This window comes from Pan troglodytes, chromosome 21 (genome assembly GCF_028858775.2).
Source record: "Pan troglodytes isolate AG18354 chromosome 21, NHGRI_mPanTro3-v2.0_pri, whole genome shotgun sequence".
NCBI classification, from domain to species: Eukaryota; Metazoa; Chordata; class Mammalia; order Primates; family Hominidae; genus Pan; species Pan troglodytes.
Window position 1 is genome coordinate 18,415,487 of NC_072419.2, and position 22,294 is coordinate 18,437,780.

General features: G+C 37.6%; 1 protein-coding gene across 7 annotated transcripts in view; it reads left to right on the top strand.

The window, feature by feature from the left end:
• The window catches only part of BTBD3 (BTB domain containing 3), a 35,959-nt gene extending 17,931 nt beyond the window's left edge, over positions 1–18,028 (top strand). For 4 of the 7 annotated variants that reach the window (XM_063802964.1, XM_054674609.2, XM_054674608.2 and 1 more), the window contains exons 2-5: positions 9,215–10,038; positions 10,523–10,613; positions 11,155–11,273; positions 14,071–18,028. In XM_063802964.1, the coding sequence (XP_063659034.1) occupies positions 9,713–10,038; positions 10,523–10,613; positions 11,155–11,273; positions 14,071–15,103 (1,569 nt within the window). In that variant the 5' untranslated portion in view covers positions 9,215–9,712 and the 3' untranslated portion in view covers positions 15,104–18,028. The remainder of the gene's footprint in view (positions 1–9,214; positions 10,039–10,522; positions 10,614–11,154; positions 11,274–14,070) is intronic. The other 3 variants (XM_525266.7, XM_063802966.1, XM_063802967.1) reach the window with 3 other exon arrangements.
• Positions 18,029–22,294: the final 4,266 nt, after the last annotated feature.

The window sequence follows — 22,294 nt, forward strand, 5'->3', positions numbered from 1 at the left end:
GCAGTTCAAGTACTGACCTACTTATATAGTAGCTCTTAATTAAAAAAATAATTATTTTTATTTTAGAGAATATTAGAGAATTGAATTTTTTTTGAAATACTCTATTTCCTTAGTTCTAATACATGTGATAAAGCTAGGTATGGAACCTCAATTTTTATTCTGATTATAATAGCATGAGAGGTTGAAGCAACAAAGAAGTGCTTTATCAGTGTCGAATTATTATTTCCTGCAGCAAATGGTGGTAGTTTGTGAATGTTACTTGGTGTTATTATATTTAAGGTTATACCAACATTTAAAGTATACTGTGCCTTTCTATTGTGTACTTCACAACAGTTGATGGGGATTGTATACTTTTAAGCTAATTAAAAGTAGCATAAAACGGCCAGGCGCGGTGGCCCATGCCTGTAATTCCAGTACTTTGGGAGGCCTAGGCGGGTGCATCACATGAGGTCAGGAGTTCGGGTGGATCACATGAGGTCAGGAGTTTGAGACCAGCCTGACCAACATGGTGAAACCCCGTCTCTACTAAAAATACAAACTTAGCCTGGTGTGGTGGCGCATTCCTGTAATCTCAGGTATTTGGGAAGTTGAGGCAGGAGAATTGCTTGAACCCGGGAGGCGGAGGTTGCAGTGAGCTGAGATTGTGCCATTGTGCTCCAGCCTGGGCAACAAGGGCGAAACCCCCTGTCAAAAAAAAAAAAAAACAAAAAGTAGCATAAAATGTATCTTTTAATTTGGTTCTAGAAGAGCTTTTACTGTGAGTTTTTGCCAGAAACTGGTTTCTGTAATAATGCTCTGTCACAGCCTTCTAATTCTACTTGAATTTTTTGTTAGGGAATATTATTATTATTTATTTTAGAAATGTAGGTGCCTTTTTTCATTTTTATTTGGTGGTATCTACTCTAGAGAAGGTATGTTAGAAATTGAGTGTTAAGCTACTTTGTAACTTCATGGATGTTTAAGTTTTCCCACAGCAAGATTTCTCAGATTTCACTCAGCATAGCAGACCTCTTAATGTTACATCTTGTATTGTTTGCCCAAAATAACTATATTTCATTCTGGTCGCATACATTGTAAAACAAAGGATAGCATTTCATTAAATAGTAATTAATTGAGACCTTCTGGATATGTGTATAGTGATTGTCAAAATGTGAAATTGTAACTGGTCTTTTCTATGTGGTTTTGCAAAACAAAACAAAACAAAACAACAAAATAAAAAGCTTTTTCTGGCCTTGCCTTTCCCAACCTGTCCTGTTCGTTTTACAGTGAGCACAATTTAAAATCTAAGATAATTGATATAATTCAGGTGTTTGGTGTTGATGGCGGGGAGGCAGTAAATTGAAGGACAGGAGAGCAGTGTTTATTTCTAAGCACTGAGTGACTAAAGGTATAGAACTTAGTTGTGGATGTTGGGGAAATTTGGCTGTGATACTTGGAACCTCACTAATAATCAGGACTGATGTAGAATATCTGGTGATTTGGGAGTTGTCTGGATTCTTTCTTCCCATCCCATGTGTTCTTGGAAAAGGTGTTTTTCCCAAATAGAACAAGATACTCTTTGGTTAACATGTGAGAGAAGCTTTTGGACTTTGATGATCTGATTGAGGAGATGTTCTTGGTGACTATCTTTCGAATATCAGAAAAAAAAAAACAAAAAAAACTAATACTAGCCAAAGTAAAACATCTCTTTGGAAACACTTTCCTTTTTCTTTGACCGAAACATATTATTTTCTTCTTCTGTTATTTAAAGCCAACAAATGACCTGGAGAAAGCCACAGCAATGGTTGGGTGAGGTTGTTCCATTCCAGCATTCCCAGTAGGATTGAAGTCCTTTGTTGGAACAGCCCCATTCAGGCCTTTTTGAAAGGGACCTCCTGAGCCTTGATTTTACTTTTCTTTGGATAGACTATTTTCAAGTACCTAGTAGAAAGTCATACATATATTGGGATCATTGTATTATGATAATGTTTCTCTCTCTTAAGCTGACATTTTAATATGGATTCTATTTGTTTGAAAGTAAGCAATATCTTCTAATGAGTCATTTAGCTCCATATTTAACCTATGTATAAAGTAGTTGTAAGTTAATAAATCTTGAATTGATTGATAAAATATCTTTAGCAAATATTACCCAGAGAGTTACAGGCTTATACTGATCAGTTTTATGTACATTTTATGTACAATTGTGTGGCATGAGAAAATACTAGAAATGCATTATATTAATGCTGGAACTCTTACCAGTCCTGGCAATGCAAATTCTCATTTTGAGATTTCCATCTAGATATTATTCTACCATATCAATGGTTGTCATAGTAGCAGTCTCAATTGAGAATTGTGATTATATACTTTATCAAATAACTACTTGATGAAAGCTCAATTATTCTAATGTAGTTCAGCCAGAATTCTGAGCCATCATCTTGCCTGGTTAAGGAAATAATTAAGCAACCTAAAAAAAAGATTTCTTTCTTTCTGTTGAATTGTACAAATTTTACCGTATTTCACTGACTGTAGGGTGCCATCAGGTGTAAGACATGCCATTACTTTATGTACTGCTAAGAAAGGAAAAAAAAGGCCTAATAGTTATACTCATGAGATGGCATCAATTAAAAGACACAAACCAGTTTCAGAGATGTTAAAGTGGCGAGGGTGGGGGAGGCACAAGGAATCTACAGTCCATAAAATATGGCACTTACATATGTACACAGAGTTTTAGTTGGGTATTGGTCATAATCATATTAAAATGTAAAGAAAATTATATTAAGTAAATCACTATTTCTGGCAAATATTATACAGATTTTTTAAATCCTGGAAACCTATAATTGGAAAAGATAGGCGATCATGTAGTCAATACACCTGAGGAAATGTACCATGAGATCATCTAGAGCAGAGTTGTCTAACCTTTTGGCTTCCCTGGGCCATGTTGGAAGAATTGTCTTGAGCCACACATAAAGTATGCTAACACTAAGGATAGCCCATGAGCTAAAAAAATTGCAGAAAAAAAAAATCTCATAATGTTTTAAGAAAGGTGGCGAATTTGTTTGAGGCTGCATTCAAAGCCATCCTAGGCCTCTTGCAGGGCCGCAGGTTGGACAAACTTGATCTAGAGTATGTAAAACTTAGCAATTGGTTGCCTTTTTTTATTGAAGTATCTTCAACTTTACAAAAGAAATTATAATATTCCTTTAAATAGCCATCTTCAGAGTATCTCCTGGTAAACTTTATATACCCCTTTTCAAGATCACTTAATGTATGGAAGAGAATAATTTGGGATTTAGATGAGTAGTTTAGTATTCCAAACAAGGTGCACACTGAGACACAGTGTGTATGTAAGAGCTATAATCGTCAAATGTCATGGTAAGTGCCATATGGAATTTTAAAAAGAATCATCGTTCCCTGCCTTCTAAGAATTACCACATTCTACCTTTGGGCATTCCTCCCCACCCCCCGCTCACCCCAAATCTAAAGTACAATTCAAGGTTAACTGGAGCTCTGTGTGGTGAAAAGGTGGCTTAATGAAACTGACCATGAACCTTATCCTGTGGACAGCACTGAGGTATGCCTTGGCCAAATACTTGGCCTTAGTTATCAACCTTGGTGCTGGAATTCAAACTGGGTCATTGTCGAGAGAGGCCAAATTGAGTTGCTAGTGAGATATGGCTGGGTGGCTAGATGGACTCCTTGCAGGAGGCTGTCTCAGGAAGTGGGCACAGCAGTGAATCAGCCAACAGGTGGCCTCATGGAGGTTTGAAGTCCACAATGGGCACCCAGCCTGAAGTGTGGGTTCAAGTGCAGGTTTGGAAATAACACTGTGGGATTTGGACATTGGGTGTGGACCGGATCACAGTGCACAGCACAAATCTTGCTTATTATTGAACCTTCCCTGCAAAATCAGATTCACAGCAAAATGGGACCTGCTTGGCCCATAGGTGGGGCTAGAGGAAGCCTGCAGATAGGATGAAATGTCAGTAGCTGTGCAGTCTGAAAAGAGTACAAGGATGAGGAGCTAGATTAATCTTTGAGATTTTGTGTTTTAGATGATTGCATCACAAACGTTTCCTGCTTTGGGCACAATTGTTGCTAATGGTGAGAACTTACCTTTGTAGACTGTTTTTAACTAAAGTGCTTTCACAAAACATATAATCTTGCCTTCACAATAAACCTGAGGGAGAAGCTGGGTCTAATTACCCCATTTGGCAGATGTGGAAAATGAGGCTCACAAATACTAACCTTAAGGTCACTTGTTGTTAGCTCTTGCTTTTTTAGCTATGCTATGCTTCCAGCGCTTGACTCCATATTTATTTCCAAATTTAGAAAGCAGCTTCTGCTGACTTTGGGGACTGCCAACATTTTGTTGCTTATCTTTTTACCTCCCAAATCAAAAGCATAATTTTTGCTCAGTATCGAAGGGACAAATAAGCAAAAACAAAACACTATTCCCTCATAACTTACCAGATTAAACTACTCTCCTCTGTTAGGTTATGTTAATCATTTTTGGAAGTGATAGGTATTTCTTCAGTCTACCTTACCTTGTTTAAACCTCTGTTAACCTCACTGCTGTTACTTTTTAGCGGCCTTGTAGTAAACCATGTACAAGTCCAGACAAGGAGTCCAGAGTTAGAGCAAGTTAAACAAGAGTTGCCAGCATTATTAGTTGTTGACATAGAAGTTGGTGTTAACCGTGAGTAGCTGGTTTCTAACTTTATTTTACCTGGAGAGCCTCTTCTGTTTTTGAGCAGCGTCCTCACTGCGGTTCCTTTCTTCCATCTCATTCCACAAGTATCCTTTCAGCATTCTTGACTGTAGTGTGCCCCTACAGGGGTGCAGACTACATATGTTCATGGTTTTCATCTTTGTAAACTTTAAAAGAAAGGTCTTCTTTTAAAGTAGATTAGAAATATGACAATTGAGCATTCTGTAAGTGTGTGAGGTAATTACTGTGAGTGAATATTAGAGTGAATGAAGCAAACAACATGACAAGCCAGGAGATCCGCCTCGTAGTCCAGGTGTTGCCCCACTTCTTTACTGTGGAATTTTCACAAACCCCTTATACTTCTGACACCAGTTGCCATACCTGTGAAAAAAGAGTTGCATTAAATGATTTCTGGAGTCCCGTTCAGTTTCAAACCTCATTCAAGTCTGCAAAGTGAATATGTCAGATTGTATTAAATAAAGGTAGGATTGCTGACAAACCTTCCAGTGGTGAAAAGGATGATCTAAGTGAGCTTAAATTCTGTGGATAATTTTGTTATTTTGGGAATTGAATGGAAATAGGTTAACAGTGATTCAGCTTTCTGGCAATTACAAAATCAACTGAAACACACTATTATTAGCTAACTTTTTAAGTTTGGTTTCTAGTCTTGCTCACCGCCGTATGCCCAACACCTAATACACTGCATAGTCAGTATGTTTTATTTTGGGAATACTTTCATACAAACTTGATGGACTTCTTGGCCTATTTACCTCATTAGGGCAGACAGCTCTAAAATTCAGGAAGTGTAGAAACAAGTGATAAAATGCCGATTGGAAAGAAATTTTAGGAGTAAAATGTAGCAGTAGACATCAGGCTGCTATCCTTTTTTACCCTTCAACCCAGTGGGTGATGTTTCTGGGTTACAGACTCAACAGATGGAGTTTTAACTATTTATATTTAATCAAGGAGGAAAAGAAGCCATAATTTGTATTTAATGTAGTAGACTATAGGAAAAGAAACCATAATTTGTATTTAATGTAGTAGACTATAGAAATGAAAGAATAAAGTGATACCAAAATTTCGTATATTCAAATCAATCTTATAGTTTAATAACATTTTAACCCTAACATTTTATTGTATTTTGGGTTGCAATTACTCATGGCAGATGAAAGCCATGGCTTCTCTTTCTAGAAAAATAAATGCACACATACTGCCAATTTCACCGACAGTTTGAGGAGTTTCATGAACTTGCCATCATCTGGTGGTCCCTAGTCTGAATTCTTGATAGAAAATAACCTAGTGTGTTCATGTATACATATGTAACTAACCTGCACATTGTGCACATGTACACTAAAACTTAAAGTGTAATAATAATAAAATAAATTAAAAAAAAAGAAAAGAACCTAGTGTGTTAAACCTTAAATGCCCTTAGAAATAACCTAGACCAGTGTTTCTTAAACTGTGGTCGTGAGATCAGTTGAATGGATTATGACCAACATTGAAAAGAAAAGAAGAAAGAAGAAAATAGAAAATATCAGAGTGTATATCATAACATGCTAAGAGTAGGTTTTGTTTTTTGAGCCATGTCTTTCCATTTGTATGCCTGTATGTGTGTTTATGTTTAGTACTAAGTCAGAATATAAAATGCATTTCTTACTGTGGATTGAGTGTAAAGTTTGAAAAACATTCATTCTGGGTGAATCTCTTCCATCTTATAGCTGAGGAAAACTGAGGCCCTTAAAGGCTAAATGATTTGTTCAAATACTCCCCTTTCTCTATTTTAAGTGGCCCAGCCAGGACTGAACTAGATTGGTTGCTAATTTTACCATGCTACATTGCTAATTTGTTGAAATACAATTGTGAAGTAGACCATTTAAAAGTACTAAGTGATTATCTGCTTCATAGTTGACATTTTTTAATTCCTTATTTTTCCTGCCGAAATCATCACTGTCATTATCTTTTAAAATAATTGGGGCTGGCGCTTCCTTTCCAGAGAATATCTTGGTCCCTCTCAGTTGGCTGTCTGCACACCTCAATCGTAGAATTTGACATTTGGGGCCTAATCAGAAGAATTTCAGAACAAGATGTGAGGGCTTGTTAAGTTTTTAATGTCCAAACTAAATTAAATTATTTTGAGTTATTTTCAATTCACTTAATAGTTGAATGCAACATATGGCACCAGATGTTGGTACTGGATCATTGGGAAGACATCTAGTAGTCAGTAGTTATCTGTGTGAAGTTTTTTTCAACCTTGAATACCATATGAAATGCAGATTCTGATCCAGAGTCTGGCTGAGATTCTGGGTTACTAACAGGCTCCCTGTAGATGCTGCTGCTGATCCTTCAACTACATTTTCAGTAGCAAGAACCTGCATTACTTGCCTTATTACCGTGGTAAGAAAAAGTAGCCGTCAGATAATTTTTCTGTCTTGATTTTAAACAGCCATGCTCATCAGTCCTTACATACATTGGAGTAATAATGCCCCTCTTTGTAGCACTGTTGTAGATGATTCAGATTTGGCACTACTTCATTTAACTAGTATTGTCAGAATTTTCTACAAAACTTATTTTTCTAAATAACTGATATCTGTAATTTTAGAAAACATGTTCTACAATATTGCATAATTCTCTTTCTCAAACTGTTACATCCACTTTACTTTTTTTCTTTAACTTAGTGGTGTAAGAGCCATGTGTTTTGGAGACTTCTTGGTGATGGGTATTGAGCCATATGCAAAATGAGTAAAGATCACAAACCCTTCTAAGTTCTCGTATCTGTGTTTTATGTTTTTTCTATTTTGTCTCCATCCAGCTACCAATTAATAGTATGTCTGCCTAAAAGCAGCTGGTTTCCCTTTCCATTCTAATTGATTACTTCTGACCTGAAAAGCCAGATACTAGATTTGTTAGAAATATTTATGAGATTAATCCCAGTCAGAAAGGCCTACCTGGCATGGGAGCTTTCCTGCAAGGAAGTGGTCAAGGAAGTTCAGTGGCACTTGAGCAAGAGAGAAATCCTTTAGTGTTAACCCTATTCTGAATAATTAGGTCAATAGGAGCTTACTTGTTTCTTCATGACTTTCTCTATGTGCTTTTTAAACTGGTTTCTAGATCCCTCTCTAACATTGTGTGTTAAAGTGTGTATGAAGATGATTTGGAGGTATCTGTATGTGTGTGTTCTGTTGTTGAGAACATGATAATCATAATAAATAAGCAGTGCTTCAGGATCCATCTAAAATGGAGACAGGTAACTGTGCTACAGGCCCTGGTTCTCTTACAGAGGCTTTGCAAATGGTTTTAAGAATAATAATAACAACAATAAAGAGGATATTTCTTGGTTCAATTTAGTGTTCTAGGGATTTAAAGACTGATTTCTGGTAACTGCCTTTAGCAGATTATTAATTATAACAATAACAATCGTAACTCTTATTTGCTGAGCCCTCACTGTGTCAGGCAGTCATTATTCAGACAAATGTTACAACAAGGAGGGCTGTGGTCATGAAGGGTGCATTTGCCTGGGGGGTAGCAAATGGCTGCTGTGCTTTGAACAAATGAGCGTGATCCAAATAGATAGGGGTGAGATTAAATATTTTAATTAGTCCCTCTTTACAATAAATAAGCATGTACAGAACCTATTGCAGGTGTTTTTGTTTTTTTTGCTCACCAACGCTAGAAATGGTTGGAGGATTCACACCTACAAAAATCAAATGGTAGCTTATATTCTTCTAATTCAAAGCAGAGAGAACCTGTTTGCATTTTAACTAGGTGGAATCCGAACATTTATCATTTTGAATAGCCTTGTTATTTGTTCTGTCTTAGAAGTTGTGGATTATATTCTTTAAAATTAAGACAAGACTAAATGTAGCCTTAACAGTTAAGTTGAATTTTGAGATCCTGAACATGGCCCCATCTGAAATATTTTTAGTGAATTATAGCCTTTGAACATTGATCATCAGATTTGTTTTTATTTGAATCTTATTTTTACTTCTAGAGTTTATCTTATGCTTTAGTGTACTTAGGTGTACGGGTATAATCTTAATCTAATTAACAGTATTTTGTGACCTGAGACACCTGTCAAAGACCATTATAGAAGCTAGAAAACACTGGGAGGTAAACTGAACACATGGCCTCAGTTCTCTTCTTTAGCACTAGACTATGACTTGCACTCAAAAGAGGCTAAGAAAAAGAAAAATAACGTCCTTTGCCTTTAAAGTGTAATAAATGTGTTTTGCTATTAATAGCCCTTTTCAGTTTATAGACTGGAGGATTTTGTTTTAAGTATTTGAAACTAAATGCTGCTGGGAAAAAGATTTTAGTAGAAATATAGATATCTGTCCCTACCCTTTGTTAATTGATCCTGCTTAACTGGGGACATAATGTATGTCTACTGAAGAGAAATCTGTGGGCATAAACTCCTCCCTTCCTGTTGTCAAATATATTTCATATGTTATTTATCTTGTTTAAATATACAGTAGACAAGAAAATGCAACTGCTGTTCCTTTAATATCAGAACTATGCATGTTACAATAGGTGTCACTGTTTTGCTTGGTCCAATCATGATTGGTGACTTCAGCTATTGGCTCGGAGCACTGGCTGTCTGACTCCATCTGCAGGGCTGTAATACCTACTCTCCTCCGATCCATTCACCACACAACTTCAGCCGGCTGAACAGACTCACGCAGCTCCAGCCCATCTTGCTAACCTAATTCAGAAAACAAGTGCTACAGCTCTGTGCCTGTCATCTTTGCAGTGTAGCATTTTCAGGTGATCTAGGAAACAGTTATTTTTATGAGCAAATAAGAGAAACAGGAATCATGATGGGGATATATTTAACAGACCCAGTACTGGATAAAACTTAAAGCCAGTTTCTATTCAACATAGTGAAAAGGTCACCTTGCCTGGCTGAGAAAAGCAGCAAAATACCAGCTTTGTTGGTTTCAGTTAACCTCTTAGCCCGGGCTAATCTCTTTTCCTTGATGTTCAAACCAATTTGGGATATCTAACTCTAAAGAGAGACACACTGTACTCATGGTAGATGACAAGGAAAAGAACATGAAATGTCTCACCTTCTTCTTGATGCTTCCAGAGACGGTAAAGAACAGGTCCAAGAAAAGCTCAAAGAAAGCAAATACCAGCAGCAACAGTAGCAACAGCAGCAAGTTGCCACCAGTTTGTTATGAAATAATTACCTTGAAGACTAAAAAGAAGAAGATGGCTGCTGATATATTCCCCCGTAAAAAGCCAGCCAACTCCAGCAGCACCAGCGTCCAGCAGTACCACCAGCAGAATCTCAGTAACAACAACCTTATCCCGGCCCCAAACTGGCAGGGTCTTTATCCCACCATTAGAGAGAGGTAAGTGCCGCGCTAGTCTATTTACTTTAAAAGTTTTCCTGTGTTGAAGTTTCTGCTTTTGCAAAACCTGTAATGTATTTGAACACAAATGTGTTTCCTCTTTTCCCAGAAGCTTTTTATTGGTAATGGAAAATTGCCTTGTATCTTTTCCAAAACAGTACAGCTGTTTTCCTCTTAGATAAAAATGTTTTTGCAAGCTGTAACATTCAAGTGACAGGGTTGTCTATGGGCCATAGAAAATAGGAACCTTTTATTTGTCCTTAGCTTTATTAAAAGTTTGTATAACTTTTATTTTAAACTTTAGTTACTTCCCTTATGTTTGCAATGATTATGAACAGTTTAGTTAGAACCTTTATTTGTTGTTTTGCCTTGAAGTTACTGGACTGTTGCTTAGCTTGCAAGTCTTTTGTGGGTTTTGTATGTTGGGGAAGGGGATGTTAAAAATGCAGGCTGCTGTGAATTAATGAGTTGCCTCTGTTTATAGAAATGCGATGATGTTCAATAATGATTTGATGGCAGATGTACATTTTGTGGTTGGGCCACCAGGTGGGACTCAACGGTTGCCAGGACACAAAGTAAGCAACAGCTGCATGACCGGTTTAGTCCTGACGTTTACAAAGAGGGACCCTCTCCATAAGCCTGTAACTTGGTGTGGGCAGCTTGCCGATGTCAGGCAGTGCATGTTTCACTCGATTAGGGAGAGAGCGCACCCTCTCCAGAGGGCTTTGGCCACGCTTAATTTTTTCTTTGTTTCCTTCTATACTGCTTTATATCTCACACATCCCCTCTTAACTCTCCAGACATGGGAAGTTGTTGTGACAGGTCAGGAAAGTCGTATGTTTACCCTTCTCCTAGAAATTAGTTATGTAAGCTATTATTGTATGTATTTAGTAATGAGGGGACATGTGCATTAATCTCTTAAAGCTTTGAAATAATTAGCAGCATGGTCTTATGCTTCCATGGCAAGCTACCCTGTGTACCTTGGCTTTTTCAAAGCAGTAGATTTTAGGTACGCTATGTTTACTAAACCTGATTGCCTAGTGTTGTTTTTCTGCATTGATTTGCTGGAAATGCCTTCAATTTAGTGTATGAAATAAGATTTCCCTTTCTACACAGTATGTTTTAGCTGTTGGGAGCTCTGTGTTCCATGCGATGTTTTACGGAGAACTTGCAGAGGACAAAGATGAAATCCGTATACCAGATGTCGAACCTGCTGCTTTTCTCGCTATGCTGAAGTAAGCATCATTCGTGTGTTTGGAAAGAGTTTGTTTATGCTGTGTTTGTACCCTGCTGGTTTCACAGTTAAATTTAAGTTCTGCGTAACAGAAAAGAAGACTGATGAAGAAAGAGGGTGCTGCTTACCTTGTAAATGTTTTCGGAAAAGAACACTTTAGCTTTCCGTGGAAAGCATATGGAATTATGCAGCATTTATAATCGCACCGTGACGTAGAATTTGGGAGCAAGTGGCATGTGTAGTGATGATTTTTAGCAACTTAAAATTAAAGACAAATAACTTTCTGGTATTAGCATTATTTAATAGAAGATGTTCTCTCTGAAAGCATTGTGTGTGAAAAAGTCTTTAAACAAATGTTTTTGCTTCACAATTTCAGAAGTTAAGTACCTTATTTAAGTAACACCAGTTGGGAGATTCCTGAGTATTCTAAGAGTTATTGTCTCCTAAGAGCAAATGAAAAACTTATCATCTGTTGAAATAATCTGATCTTTGTGTACACATACATATACATACTCATATAAAATCAGACACTCTCAAGGGTAAAAAGTACTTGCATTTGACATTACAGGGGAAATCTTAGAAAGATATGGATAGTCTCGTACAGTTTCATGTGGATTTATACAGAAAAACTTTCATTGGTAATACAGAAGTATGAAATTTAAAGATACGTTATATATTTATAAAAAAGATAGTTTTCTGTCTGGTGGGTCTTCTGCAGGCACCAGTATATGTTAAACACGTTATAGAATCAGCTTCTTTATCATGTACGGTACTAGACAATGTGGTAGTCCACCAAGTGATCATAATCTAATTATTATTCCAAATAGTATTTATATGATTTTTCCTAATCTTTATTCTAGCACAGCAAAGTGTATTACTTTAAGGTTATCTGTTGCTCTAGGGATTTCAGTTCATTGGAATAAGTAAAATGTTTGTTGAAAAAAGTATTCAGTGGGTCAACAAGTTGGACAGTACTCCTACATATAGTTAAAATGTTGCCATACATTGTTTACTGTCTTCTGAAAAATAAGTACTGTAGTTAGTTCTAGAACTTAAAAGTATTTAATTCATTATTCATCTTACAGTTTTGAAATATAATTGTCACTGACAAGAACTTTCACAGTAGGGGATGGGGAAATTAAAGGCAAGTGAGCGTGTGAAGTACCAAAATGTAAACTAATCTGCTACTTTTAACCTTTGTAATCTTTTGGAGATATATGTACAGAAACCAGTTTTACCTGCAAGGATCCCCACTGCATGAAGTCAGCTTTGTATTTTTTACAGTGTTTTCTGTTGCTGAGGAGATTGCTAGCACTAGTTCAGCATTTTGTCTTCACTGCAGTCAAGTAGGATGTTGTATCATTCCTGATATATACATAATTAGGAAACATGAACAAGAATGGCAGAGAATTACATCTCACCTAAGTCATTTGATGAATCATTTGACAAGTATCTTTTCCCACAGATGCATTGCCTATAGTATATATTGATAAAGCTTTATAAAATTATACATGCAGTCCACAAAATGTGGTAAGATCAGAAATGAGTCAGGTGCCATTTGCTCTAGTGCTGTAGTTGTGAAAGTGGTGGCCTGCTTCATCGAGTATGAGTAGCCAGTATTCCTGGGGTTGTCAGAAAAAGAGGACAGCTGCTCCCTTGACAGTTCCAGGGTAAGAGCTCAAAAGTGCTGACCATGCTCTAGGATCCTCCCCAGGGTCCTGGCTCACAGTCAGAGCATCACTGAGCCGCAGGTGTACTATCAAGTGGCCTTGCCATCAGTAGGTGACTTAGCCTATCAGAGAAGAGAAAAGTTCCTGTGAGCAAAAAGGCAGGTTTCATTTGTGATCGTGGACATTTTTCTCATTGCCATTCTTGTGTTTTACTTTCTTATAGAAGCTGTTGCTAATTTCTTAAGTTTTATGTGTTTCACTAAGGTGAAATACAATAACTAAAGGAAAACTCAAGATAAAGTAGCTGTAGACCTTAGGTAGAAGAGAAGCAGATGATGACTACCTTTACATGCCTCTTTGGGAGACTGCCACTGTCTCCAAAAAGTGTATCCTGTGAAGTGTTTTATATCCTGAAATAAGGACAGTTCACAGAAGCACAGGAATAATACATATTTAAGCTTTCCTACTTTGTCTTTTAATTAAATATATCTGGAAATAATGTAATCTTGAATTCTGAAGGTAGAAGGAATGTGTGGAGAAGGAAGAGTTTTGAGTTTAAAAAACAAAAACAAACAAAAAGTCTGTTGGATTCTATGTAAAGTTAACTGGACGATAGCATTGCAGTCCATACTTTTGATAATCCATTGAACTTGGAACTATTTGGAAAATATTAATCTCAGGTTTTATTTTGTGTTTAGGAAAACTCCAAAAGCATGAAGATGCAATAATTGCTCTTAAAACATAACGAGACTATTCTTGGTTAAATATAATGTAGTATATATAATAGAATTTTGCTATTTTTTTGTAATGTTGACTATTCAATATGCAGTTGTTTTTCAGTTTCAATAGCTTCTGTTTTGTTGAGATGACACTGAATGCAGCTTATAAAATGGAGGCTAGAATGGTAGCACAAAGTTAATATCTTTAATTATACAAACTTTACTACTGGGTTAAAATATTAATAATTTATTAATATGTTTCGAATGTTCCTTTACTCTGCAAATATGTTTGTATTAACTGTCACATAAGATGATGTTCTCAGAACAAACTTGAAAGTGGTTGTATCTTTTCTTGCTGGATGTACTCATTTTGTGAAAATTCCACTTACATGTTATGTGCTTTTTACAGATATATCTATTGTGATGAAATTGACTTGGCTGCTGACACAGTGCTGGCCACACTTTATGCTGCCAAAAAGTACATTGTCCCTCACCTTGCCAGAGCCTGTGTTAATTTCCTGGAGACCAGCCTGAGTGCCAAGAATGCCTGTGTGCTCCTCTCCCAGAGCTGCCTGTTCGAGGAGCCAGACCTGACCCAGCGTTGCTGGGAGGTGATTGATGCCCAGGCTGAGTTAGCTCTCAAGTCTGAGGGATTCTGCGATATTGACTTCCAGACACTAGAAAGTATTCTCCGTAGGGAAACTCTGAATGCCAAAGAAATTGTGGTTTTTGAGGCAGCTCTCAACTGGGCTGAAGTAGAATGCCAACGACAAGATCTGGCGTTGAGCATTGAAAATAAACGCAAGGTTCTAGGAAAGGCACTTTACTTGATCCGCATACCCACAATGGCCCTCGATGATTTTGCAAATGGTGCTGCACAGTCCGGGGTATTAACTCTCAATGAGACCAACGACATCTTCCTCTGGTATACTGCAGCCAAAAAGCCTGAGCTTCAGTTTGTGAGTAAAGCCCGTAAGGGCCTTGTCCCCCAGCGCTGTCACCGTTTCCAGTCGTGTGCCTATCGAAGCAACCAATGGCGCTATCGTGGTCGCTGTGACAGCATCCAGTTTGCAGTTGATAAAAGAGTGTTCATTGCTGGCTTTGGGCTGTATGGCTCCAGCTGTGGTTCTGCAGAATACAGTGCCAAGATTGAACTTAAGCGGCAGGGCGTTGTCCTGGGGCAGAACTTGAGCAAGTACTTCTCAGATGGGTCCAGCAATACCTTTCCCGTATGGTTTGAATACCCAGTGCAGATCGAGCCAGACACCTTCTACACAGCCAGTGTGATACTGGATGGCAATGAACTCAGCTACTTTGGACAAGAAGGCATGACAGAAGTTCAGTGTGGCAAAGTGACTGTCCAGTTTCAGTGCTCCTCAGATAGCACCAATGGCACTGGGGTACAGGGAGGGCAGATCCCTGAACTTATATTCTATGCTTGAAAACTCACTTCCTGAAGCAGCTTGAGCTCCAAAGTGCACATCTGGTTCCAACTTGCCTGATGCTTAGCTCATCTGCAAATATGTGATCAGTGCCGGTAATTTGTAATGAATGAAGCGGTAGGCAGGTTCTAATTTCTTTTAACCTTTTAATTATGTACAGGCAAAAATGCAGCATTCCGCTTTTAACTATCTGCTTAAAAGAGCTAACGTTCTTATTAAGGCTTTGTGGTTTTTAGAGTTGCATCTATGAACCTGGGGAGATTATGTGCTTTCCCAAGCGTTCCACCACCCTCTCAGTTTTGTCCGTCTGAAGATAATTTTGGATCACCTTGAATTTCCTTTTGGACGTTATTTGATGAACAGAAATAAAGTGATAACAAGAGTTATTTTTAAACAGAACTCCTCTTACCCCCCAAAACAGATAAACCTCAGTGTACAATTTTGAAAGAAGTTTTGCCTTGTAATGAGTAATAATTTAGAAAGTAGACAGTGGTTGTGTTTGGCTCTCATTTTATTCCTTTTACATTTGTTGCTTCTGGGATTTAAAAAATTACTAAATTCATAAGATTGTTAGGTATTAAACACTTCAGAATATCAATGTAAAATTGGAAAATAACGAACTGGGGGCATTTGTTTAGGCCATGACTTCTACAAGCAGATTTATTTTCTTTTAGTTTAGAAGACAAAAAATTTCAATACAGATACTTCTTTTAGAAGTAAATTTTTAGATTTTATTGTCAGTAAAAAGTTAAACTCCTACTAATTTAAACTAAGACAGTTTAAAAAGGAAGCCTGAAAAAGACTCATACTACAAATAATTTAACTGATGGCATGTAAGAATATGCAGTTTGAAAAAGCCAAACTCTTCTCTCCACTTAGCTTTTGATCCCCACTGTTTGCTTATTTGTATAAGTCATACTGTGTAGAATTTCTATTTTCTTTTTCCCCATTAAAAGAGGACCAAACAATTATTTATACAAATGGAGTAGCAACTAGTTTTGTAGCACTACATTTAATGTAATGAGATACCTTTGTTCATTTTTTTAAATTTGAAATATACTTTACCTGATCCACTTTGATTGTATACTATATTCTTTGTTAATTTTAATTTTGTCCTGTTCCTAGACTGCTAGAATCTGGCCCCTGGCCATCTTAAAGTGCCAACATATGCCTGCAGGGTTTATAAAAAATGGCCTGGAGTGACACATTTTATTATACCTAATATTCACTGCATCGGTATCACATCTAGCTCCCTTACTTGTCCGCAGATAATGTAAACAAAGGAGGGAAAAGCTTATTAAATTCTCCTTCGCTGCTGGCTTGTGCTGGTTTAGTGCCTGTGTCCCTGGCAGTGTCCAGTGTGTTCACTTCCAGTTGAAGTATCCATGTGTTTCTGGGCAGCTTTTCTGCTCAGTGTGATCCTGAGATGGCTTCCCCGCCGCCACCCAGAGTGTGGTCCTTGGCCGCCTCCTGCTCCTGCTCTGCAAGCCTGAAACTGGCTTGTCTGGAGCCAGGAGTTAGTCCTGGGGTGTGTGTGTGCCTGCGCACCCATGCGCATGCAAGTGTGTTTGCCAGCTCAGGAGCTGTCTCCTCTCTACCTGGCTAGTAAGAGGTGGGACAGTAATGGTCCTCCTGCTGGCCCCAGCAAGGCCCATGAGTGACTGCCCTGACGTATTCACTGTGCCTCTGGGCCACTTCTTCCCCTGTAGATGTGGGCTTGTTGCCTTCAGCCGGCTTCCCTGAGGGAGGAGAACACTGGATTATTGGAAATGTTTTAATCACTCTTGCCATTACCTACATCTATTAGCATAGATGATGAAAAGCTGTTACTGGTGATTATAGATGAGTATTTCCAGGACAACGTTCTAAAAGTACAATTATTTCTTATTGGGGAGATTACAGGTAGTTTGGCAAAGCATTGAAGTACAAAGGTACATTTTCAATTAAAAAGCACACTTCTACAAAAGATTTGGTTTTTAAATTATGGTTACACATTTCAGTAACTCATAGCTACTGTGCAAATTGGTAGACCTTATAAGAAGGCACTTGTTTGTAAGCCAGAGAAGAAACTTTAATTGCATCCTATCAGATTGTTGAGGTGGGTGTGATAGTCTTCAGGTGCAGTGCGTTCATCACTAACGCTCACTGTCAGTGCCCATGTTTGCTAGCTGCCTCCATGTGACTAGTGAGCTGCTGGTGAAAGTCGTGTGAAATCCTGTACACTGTGTATAGAATAATGTAATTTTATGTTAATTGTTATTACTTTAAAACATATCTACCATCTGATTGGCTGGTACCGAGAGCTGTGGGTAAAATTTGAAAATTGTATTTAGAATAAGAAATTTTACATTTTAAACCCTATTGTCCTTTATGCATTTTCAATGAAATGGAATGAAGGCTAATATGCTTGCTTTATTTGCTTTTGTAATCTTGGATTTTGTAGCTTTTAAAACTAGAAACCATTGTTCTAACAAAGCAGGCAACTCTATTCTATAAACACAACTTTATTAAGCAGAATACACTGTAGATGCTTTTCCCCAACGTATCTGGCTGGCAGTCTTTGTCGTTGTTCATTCTGGGGATAAAGGGGAACTAGGCTAGCAGTTCTAATGTGACATTCTTTAAGCATATCTTAAAATAGTATTTAAGTAAATGGTCTAATTTCTACATAATTATTGCACTGAACTTTTTTGTTTATTAAGGTGTTTAAATAAGCTCAGCTAATTCAAGACACTGTAGCCACTTGTGCATCAGTGTGCTTGAATTTAGTAGCTTACAGCATTATTTATGAAGGAAAAAATACATAAATATGAAGTACCTCATGTTGAATGTTATTGTACTGTATTTTTAATGTAACAGTGCAGATCTTGTTAGACACATGAATGTGTATAATCATGTTAAATGCAAATAAAACTAGTTCATAGATTTGTTTTCCTTAGTGTTTTTGTCACACCCTTGAAATAGTCAAAAATTCATTCTGGCACTTTTGATGCCCACTACGTTTTGCAGAGATGGTTTCGCAGAGGCATTTGTTAGCTAAGTGTTCAGATATCTTTGATCCCTAAAGAAGTAAAAATTTGAGGCAAAAGGATAACAGAACAATGAATGTGTTAATCACTTGCATTGTTCAAAGCCTGACTGTTAATGAGAGGGAATGAATGGATGCATTTATATTTCTATTATGGAATTCGTGGTTGGCCGGTATTCTGAAGCTATAGTTGCTCAAATGTCTGGATCTTCCTGTGCTAAGGGGGGTGTTGATACTGAATGACATCTGGCTTCTGATATGACCAATGCTGCTTTTTCCTTTGTTACAGTAGCTTAAGTCTAGGAATTTAAAAAATGGCACGTAAGAATTTTGAATATAGTTTTTATATGCTCAACTAGTTTTCCATTATATTTCTTTATATCAAGTATTTATATACACACATCCACATAATCATACATAATTATGAACATACACTTCTTTTTTCTGCAGTTTCTGATGCTTTTCTACTGCAGTTTAGTGTGAAACCCTGTATATTTGCTTAACCGCTTCATCTACTCGGGATTCAGTTTCCATAGCATACTTGCCCAGAGGAGTTTTGGAATTACTCCAAAGAACAAAGGCACTGGAACTCCCCACTCTCATCAGTTTAATCACAGTTACAACCTGAGTTGTAAGATCTTTAATCCCGGAATGCCTTAGCCATTATCTCATCTTTGTTGCCACTTAATCCATATATGTTTATTTTCATTATTCCAAGACAATTGGGAACGATCCTCCTTCATTGTTGGGACTTGGGATCTACATGTCGAGGAAAGTACACTGTCTTCCCAGTCGACTCTATAACTTGCCTGTGAAAGCCATGGGCTTACACTTGGAAGAAAACAGGAAGGAGAAAAGCATTTCTGAGGACCTAAACGGTATAAAATGTGGAGGCCAAAACAAGCAAGTTGCCCTGAAAACCTGTGGTTAAGTGTTTATTAGAGCAGGGTTTTGAGTGCCTTTGAGGTGCTTCGGTGAAGATGAACACACTTTGTGGATTCCTCGTTAGTACATTTCAACATTTTTATGGAGCCATTTACATTTATTGACCAACTATTCCCTTTGCTCTACACTTCCCTTATCCTCTTCTTTTCAGAGTATGTGTTCTAAAAACTAATACCAGGGAAAATTTCCAAAAATAGTTTCTTCATTTATTTCCATAACCAACATAAACACTGGTGAAAAGTTTCTCAACTAAGAAATTGCCAGGTAGGTGAGATGGAAATACCTGTGAAGAAGAAGTGAAGACTGTGGCCGACCCTGCCGCACTTCAAGCAGTGTAAGGCACTAGCAGCTACAGATTGGTCTCCGGACAATGTTTGGGTATACTTTCCGAACTTGGGCATCTCCCCCTGTTGCCTCTTAAACTTTTTTGAGATGTGAAGGGCAGTAGGGAAAGTGTAATTCCTATTTTTGCCGACCCTAACTATCCTCATGATCATTGTTCACATGCCCATCTACTTCAGTGTCCAGTGGACAGCAGTTTTACTAGCAGATGCTGCTGTTTTATGCTCTGCCATCTAAAAAGTCCCTAACCTCAAGACAGATAGTGAGACAAAACAACCCACTCTTTGTTAAACCTGTACTTTAAATATATCTGTATGTAGGACATAATAAAAGTTATCTATGAGACTACTAGCCCTTAAACAATACTCTTAAGATCTCTCTTTAAGCTGTTGGTAGTAATCAGAGTGGGCATGTGCTCAAAGTTACTATGAGGATGATGTCCTTTTTCAATTCATGTGACAACAGTACGGAAAGTTACTTCAAATTAAGACATTTTTGTTTTTATGACTGGTGGGCAGTTTTATATTTAATAAACTCTCTTTGATTTCAATGGTTTTAGAGTAAAATTACACCTGAAAGAAATTAAAGACAAGTCATACTAGTGGCCTCCATGTTAGCTTTGACATGGAGTGCTGCAGCAAATCAGTGAGCAGCCTGAAGTATGAAGACTTTTGTGAGAAACAAGGAAAGTCTATAAAATATTTTGATATGTAGCAGCCTTTACTGTGGCTGTACAATATGAAGTTTCTTCCCTAAACTATCTTCGAAAAGTCAAAAGAAAGATAGTGACTAGGGAAGCACAAATAATCTTTCAAAGCTTGAAGCAGAGGGTACATTCTGTTATACTGTAGAATATGTAAAAATGTGCTTTTGAGAGACATTCTAGCTGTCTTAGGGAATTTTCATTTTTGTGCTTGTCTTAAACAGTACTAAACTTTAAATTATTTCAGCACCCCTTATAATTGTGTTGATACAGTGCATTGAACGTTAATCAATTCAAAATTAAAGGCTGTCGTAGCTCTTCAGTCTTCAAGAAAAAGTCCAAGAACATTTGGAGGCATTAATGGACTGAAGAATATATTGTTTTTTTGCATAATTGAGTTCCCTAGAAGAGACAGAAGGTTTAATGAATCATTCAAGGGATCAACCCACCATTCATTCATTCACCAATCATTTATTGATCTTTTGCTTCATCCCCGGCAGTCACAGAGATGCCGGAGAGTCAGAGACCAGTAAGAGGTGATGTGGCTTGCCTTGGGGTAGAACAGTAAGTTTCCCAGAGGAAATGATGCTTAAGTTGGGTTGTAAAGGATGCACTAGAATGATCTTTGTGAAGACTGGTGATGCAAATTGTCATGAGGGGAAAGGGGGATGAAGGGAATTCTGGAAGAGGAAATATCAGTGGGGACAGAATGGCAGACAGCTTAATACAGTTCAGTAAAGGGAACCTGTGGAAGAATGAGGCCACCTACTGTGTGCCAGGTTTGGAGTAGGATGATCGGCTGGGCAGAGGCATGAAGTAAGCACTTCGTGTATTAGGCTAAATTATCTGGTTTTTATCCACAAAATAAATCAGTGACATAGAGATTTGAGTTACAGAAAACAACAGTTTTGTGTTTTAGAAACAGCCTTGGGAACAGTATGCTGGATCAGACTGGAGGAAAGAGGCGCAGTTCGGGCTGAGAGATCCATGCCAATGCCAGTGAAGGCCAGAGGGGCCAGGGATGGAAAGAAGGATGGAGGTCTTAGAAGTGTGGAGGGGAGATCCCCAGGGTGCTGTGTGCTTTTCAACATCCAGTCAGAAAGGGGCTTGCTGAAGTGGGATGCAACCTCTTGCCTTACATTTATCCTATGGAGAGGGAAGGCAAACAGTTTTTCTCTACCATCCTCTGTAGATAGTTGGTATATAGAATCCACCCTTGATTGTATCTTTACAATCTTTTAGGAAGAAGGTAAAACAAGAGTCAACAGGGTAGAGGTTAATAGCTCAAATCCTAGAGCCAGACCACGGCCTGGTTTTGACCATGGCTCTAACCGCAGGTGACATTGGAGAAGTTACTTCACCTCTCTGAGCCTCAGTTCCGTCAAGAATGATGGCAGTAACAATAGTGACTTCCTCAAAATGGTCATTATGACTATGAAATACATTATTTCTAAAGCACTGACAATAGTACCTGGCAAAAACGAAGTGCCACATAAATGTTCATTAAGTGAAAAAATGTTAAAAGCCACAGATTAAACCTATGCATTTGCCTCATTTGCATTTATGAGAACCAGTTTACTTATAGTTTATACCTACTTTTAACAATTTGGATCAATGCAGACAATTAAAAAGTGATTTTGTTGCTTTTTTAAATTACTGTGGTCAATAGGGAGAATATAAAGCTACAGAGAGCTGGGTTATTGAGGAATTCTCATACTCTAACCAAACTTCTTATAAATATTTCAATTTTGTCATGTTAATGAGAGATAGAAATGATTTATTCTGATTAGATGGATTCTAGCACATCAGACAGCTTCTCTGCTAGAGAATTGTGTAGGATTTCTCAGAAAATTACTTTGTAAAAGCTGAACGTGTGTGTGCATAACAAGTTTTTGAGACATTTTCCAAGAGGAGTCTATTTTGCAGGAAAAAAATATGAATATCACCTTTACTAGTTATGCTAGAGTCAAAATAAGGTCTTTTTGTGGCCTACAGCCTTACGCAATTTTAGATATAGTGCCTTCTACAAATATTTGAGATTGAAATCAGTTTTAGCATTGACTTTATTTGTTATGTGTTGAGGGCAGGTTTGACCTTTATTATAAGTAATGTGAATGTTACAGGGAATATTTGAATGGCTAATTGTTTTTATTCAAGTAAACACAGGTGTGCC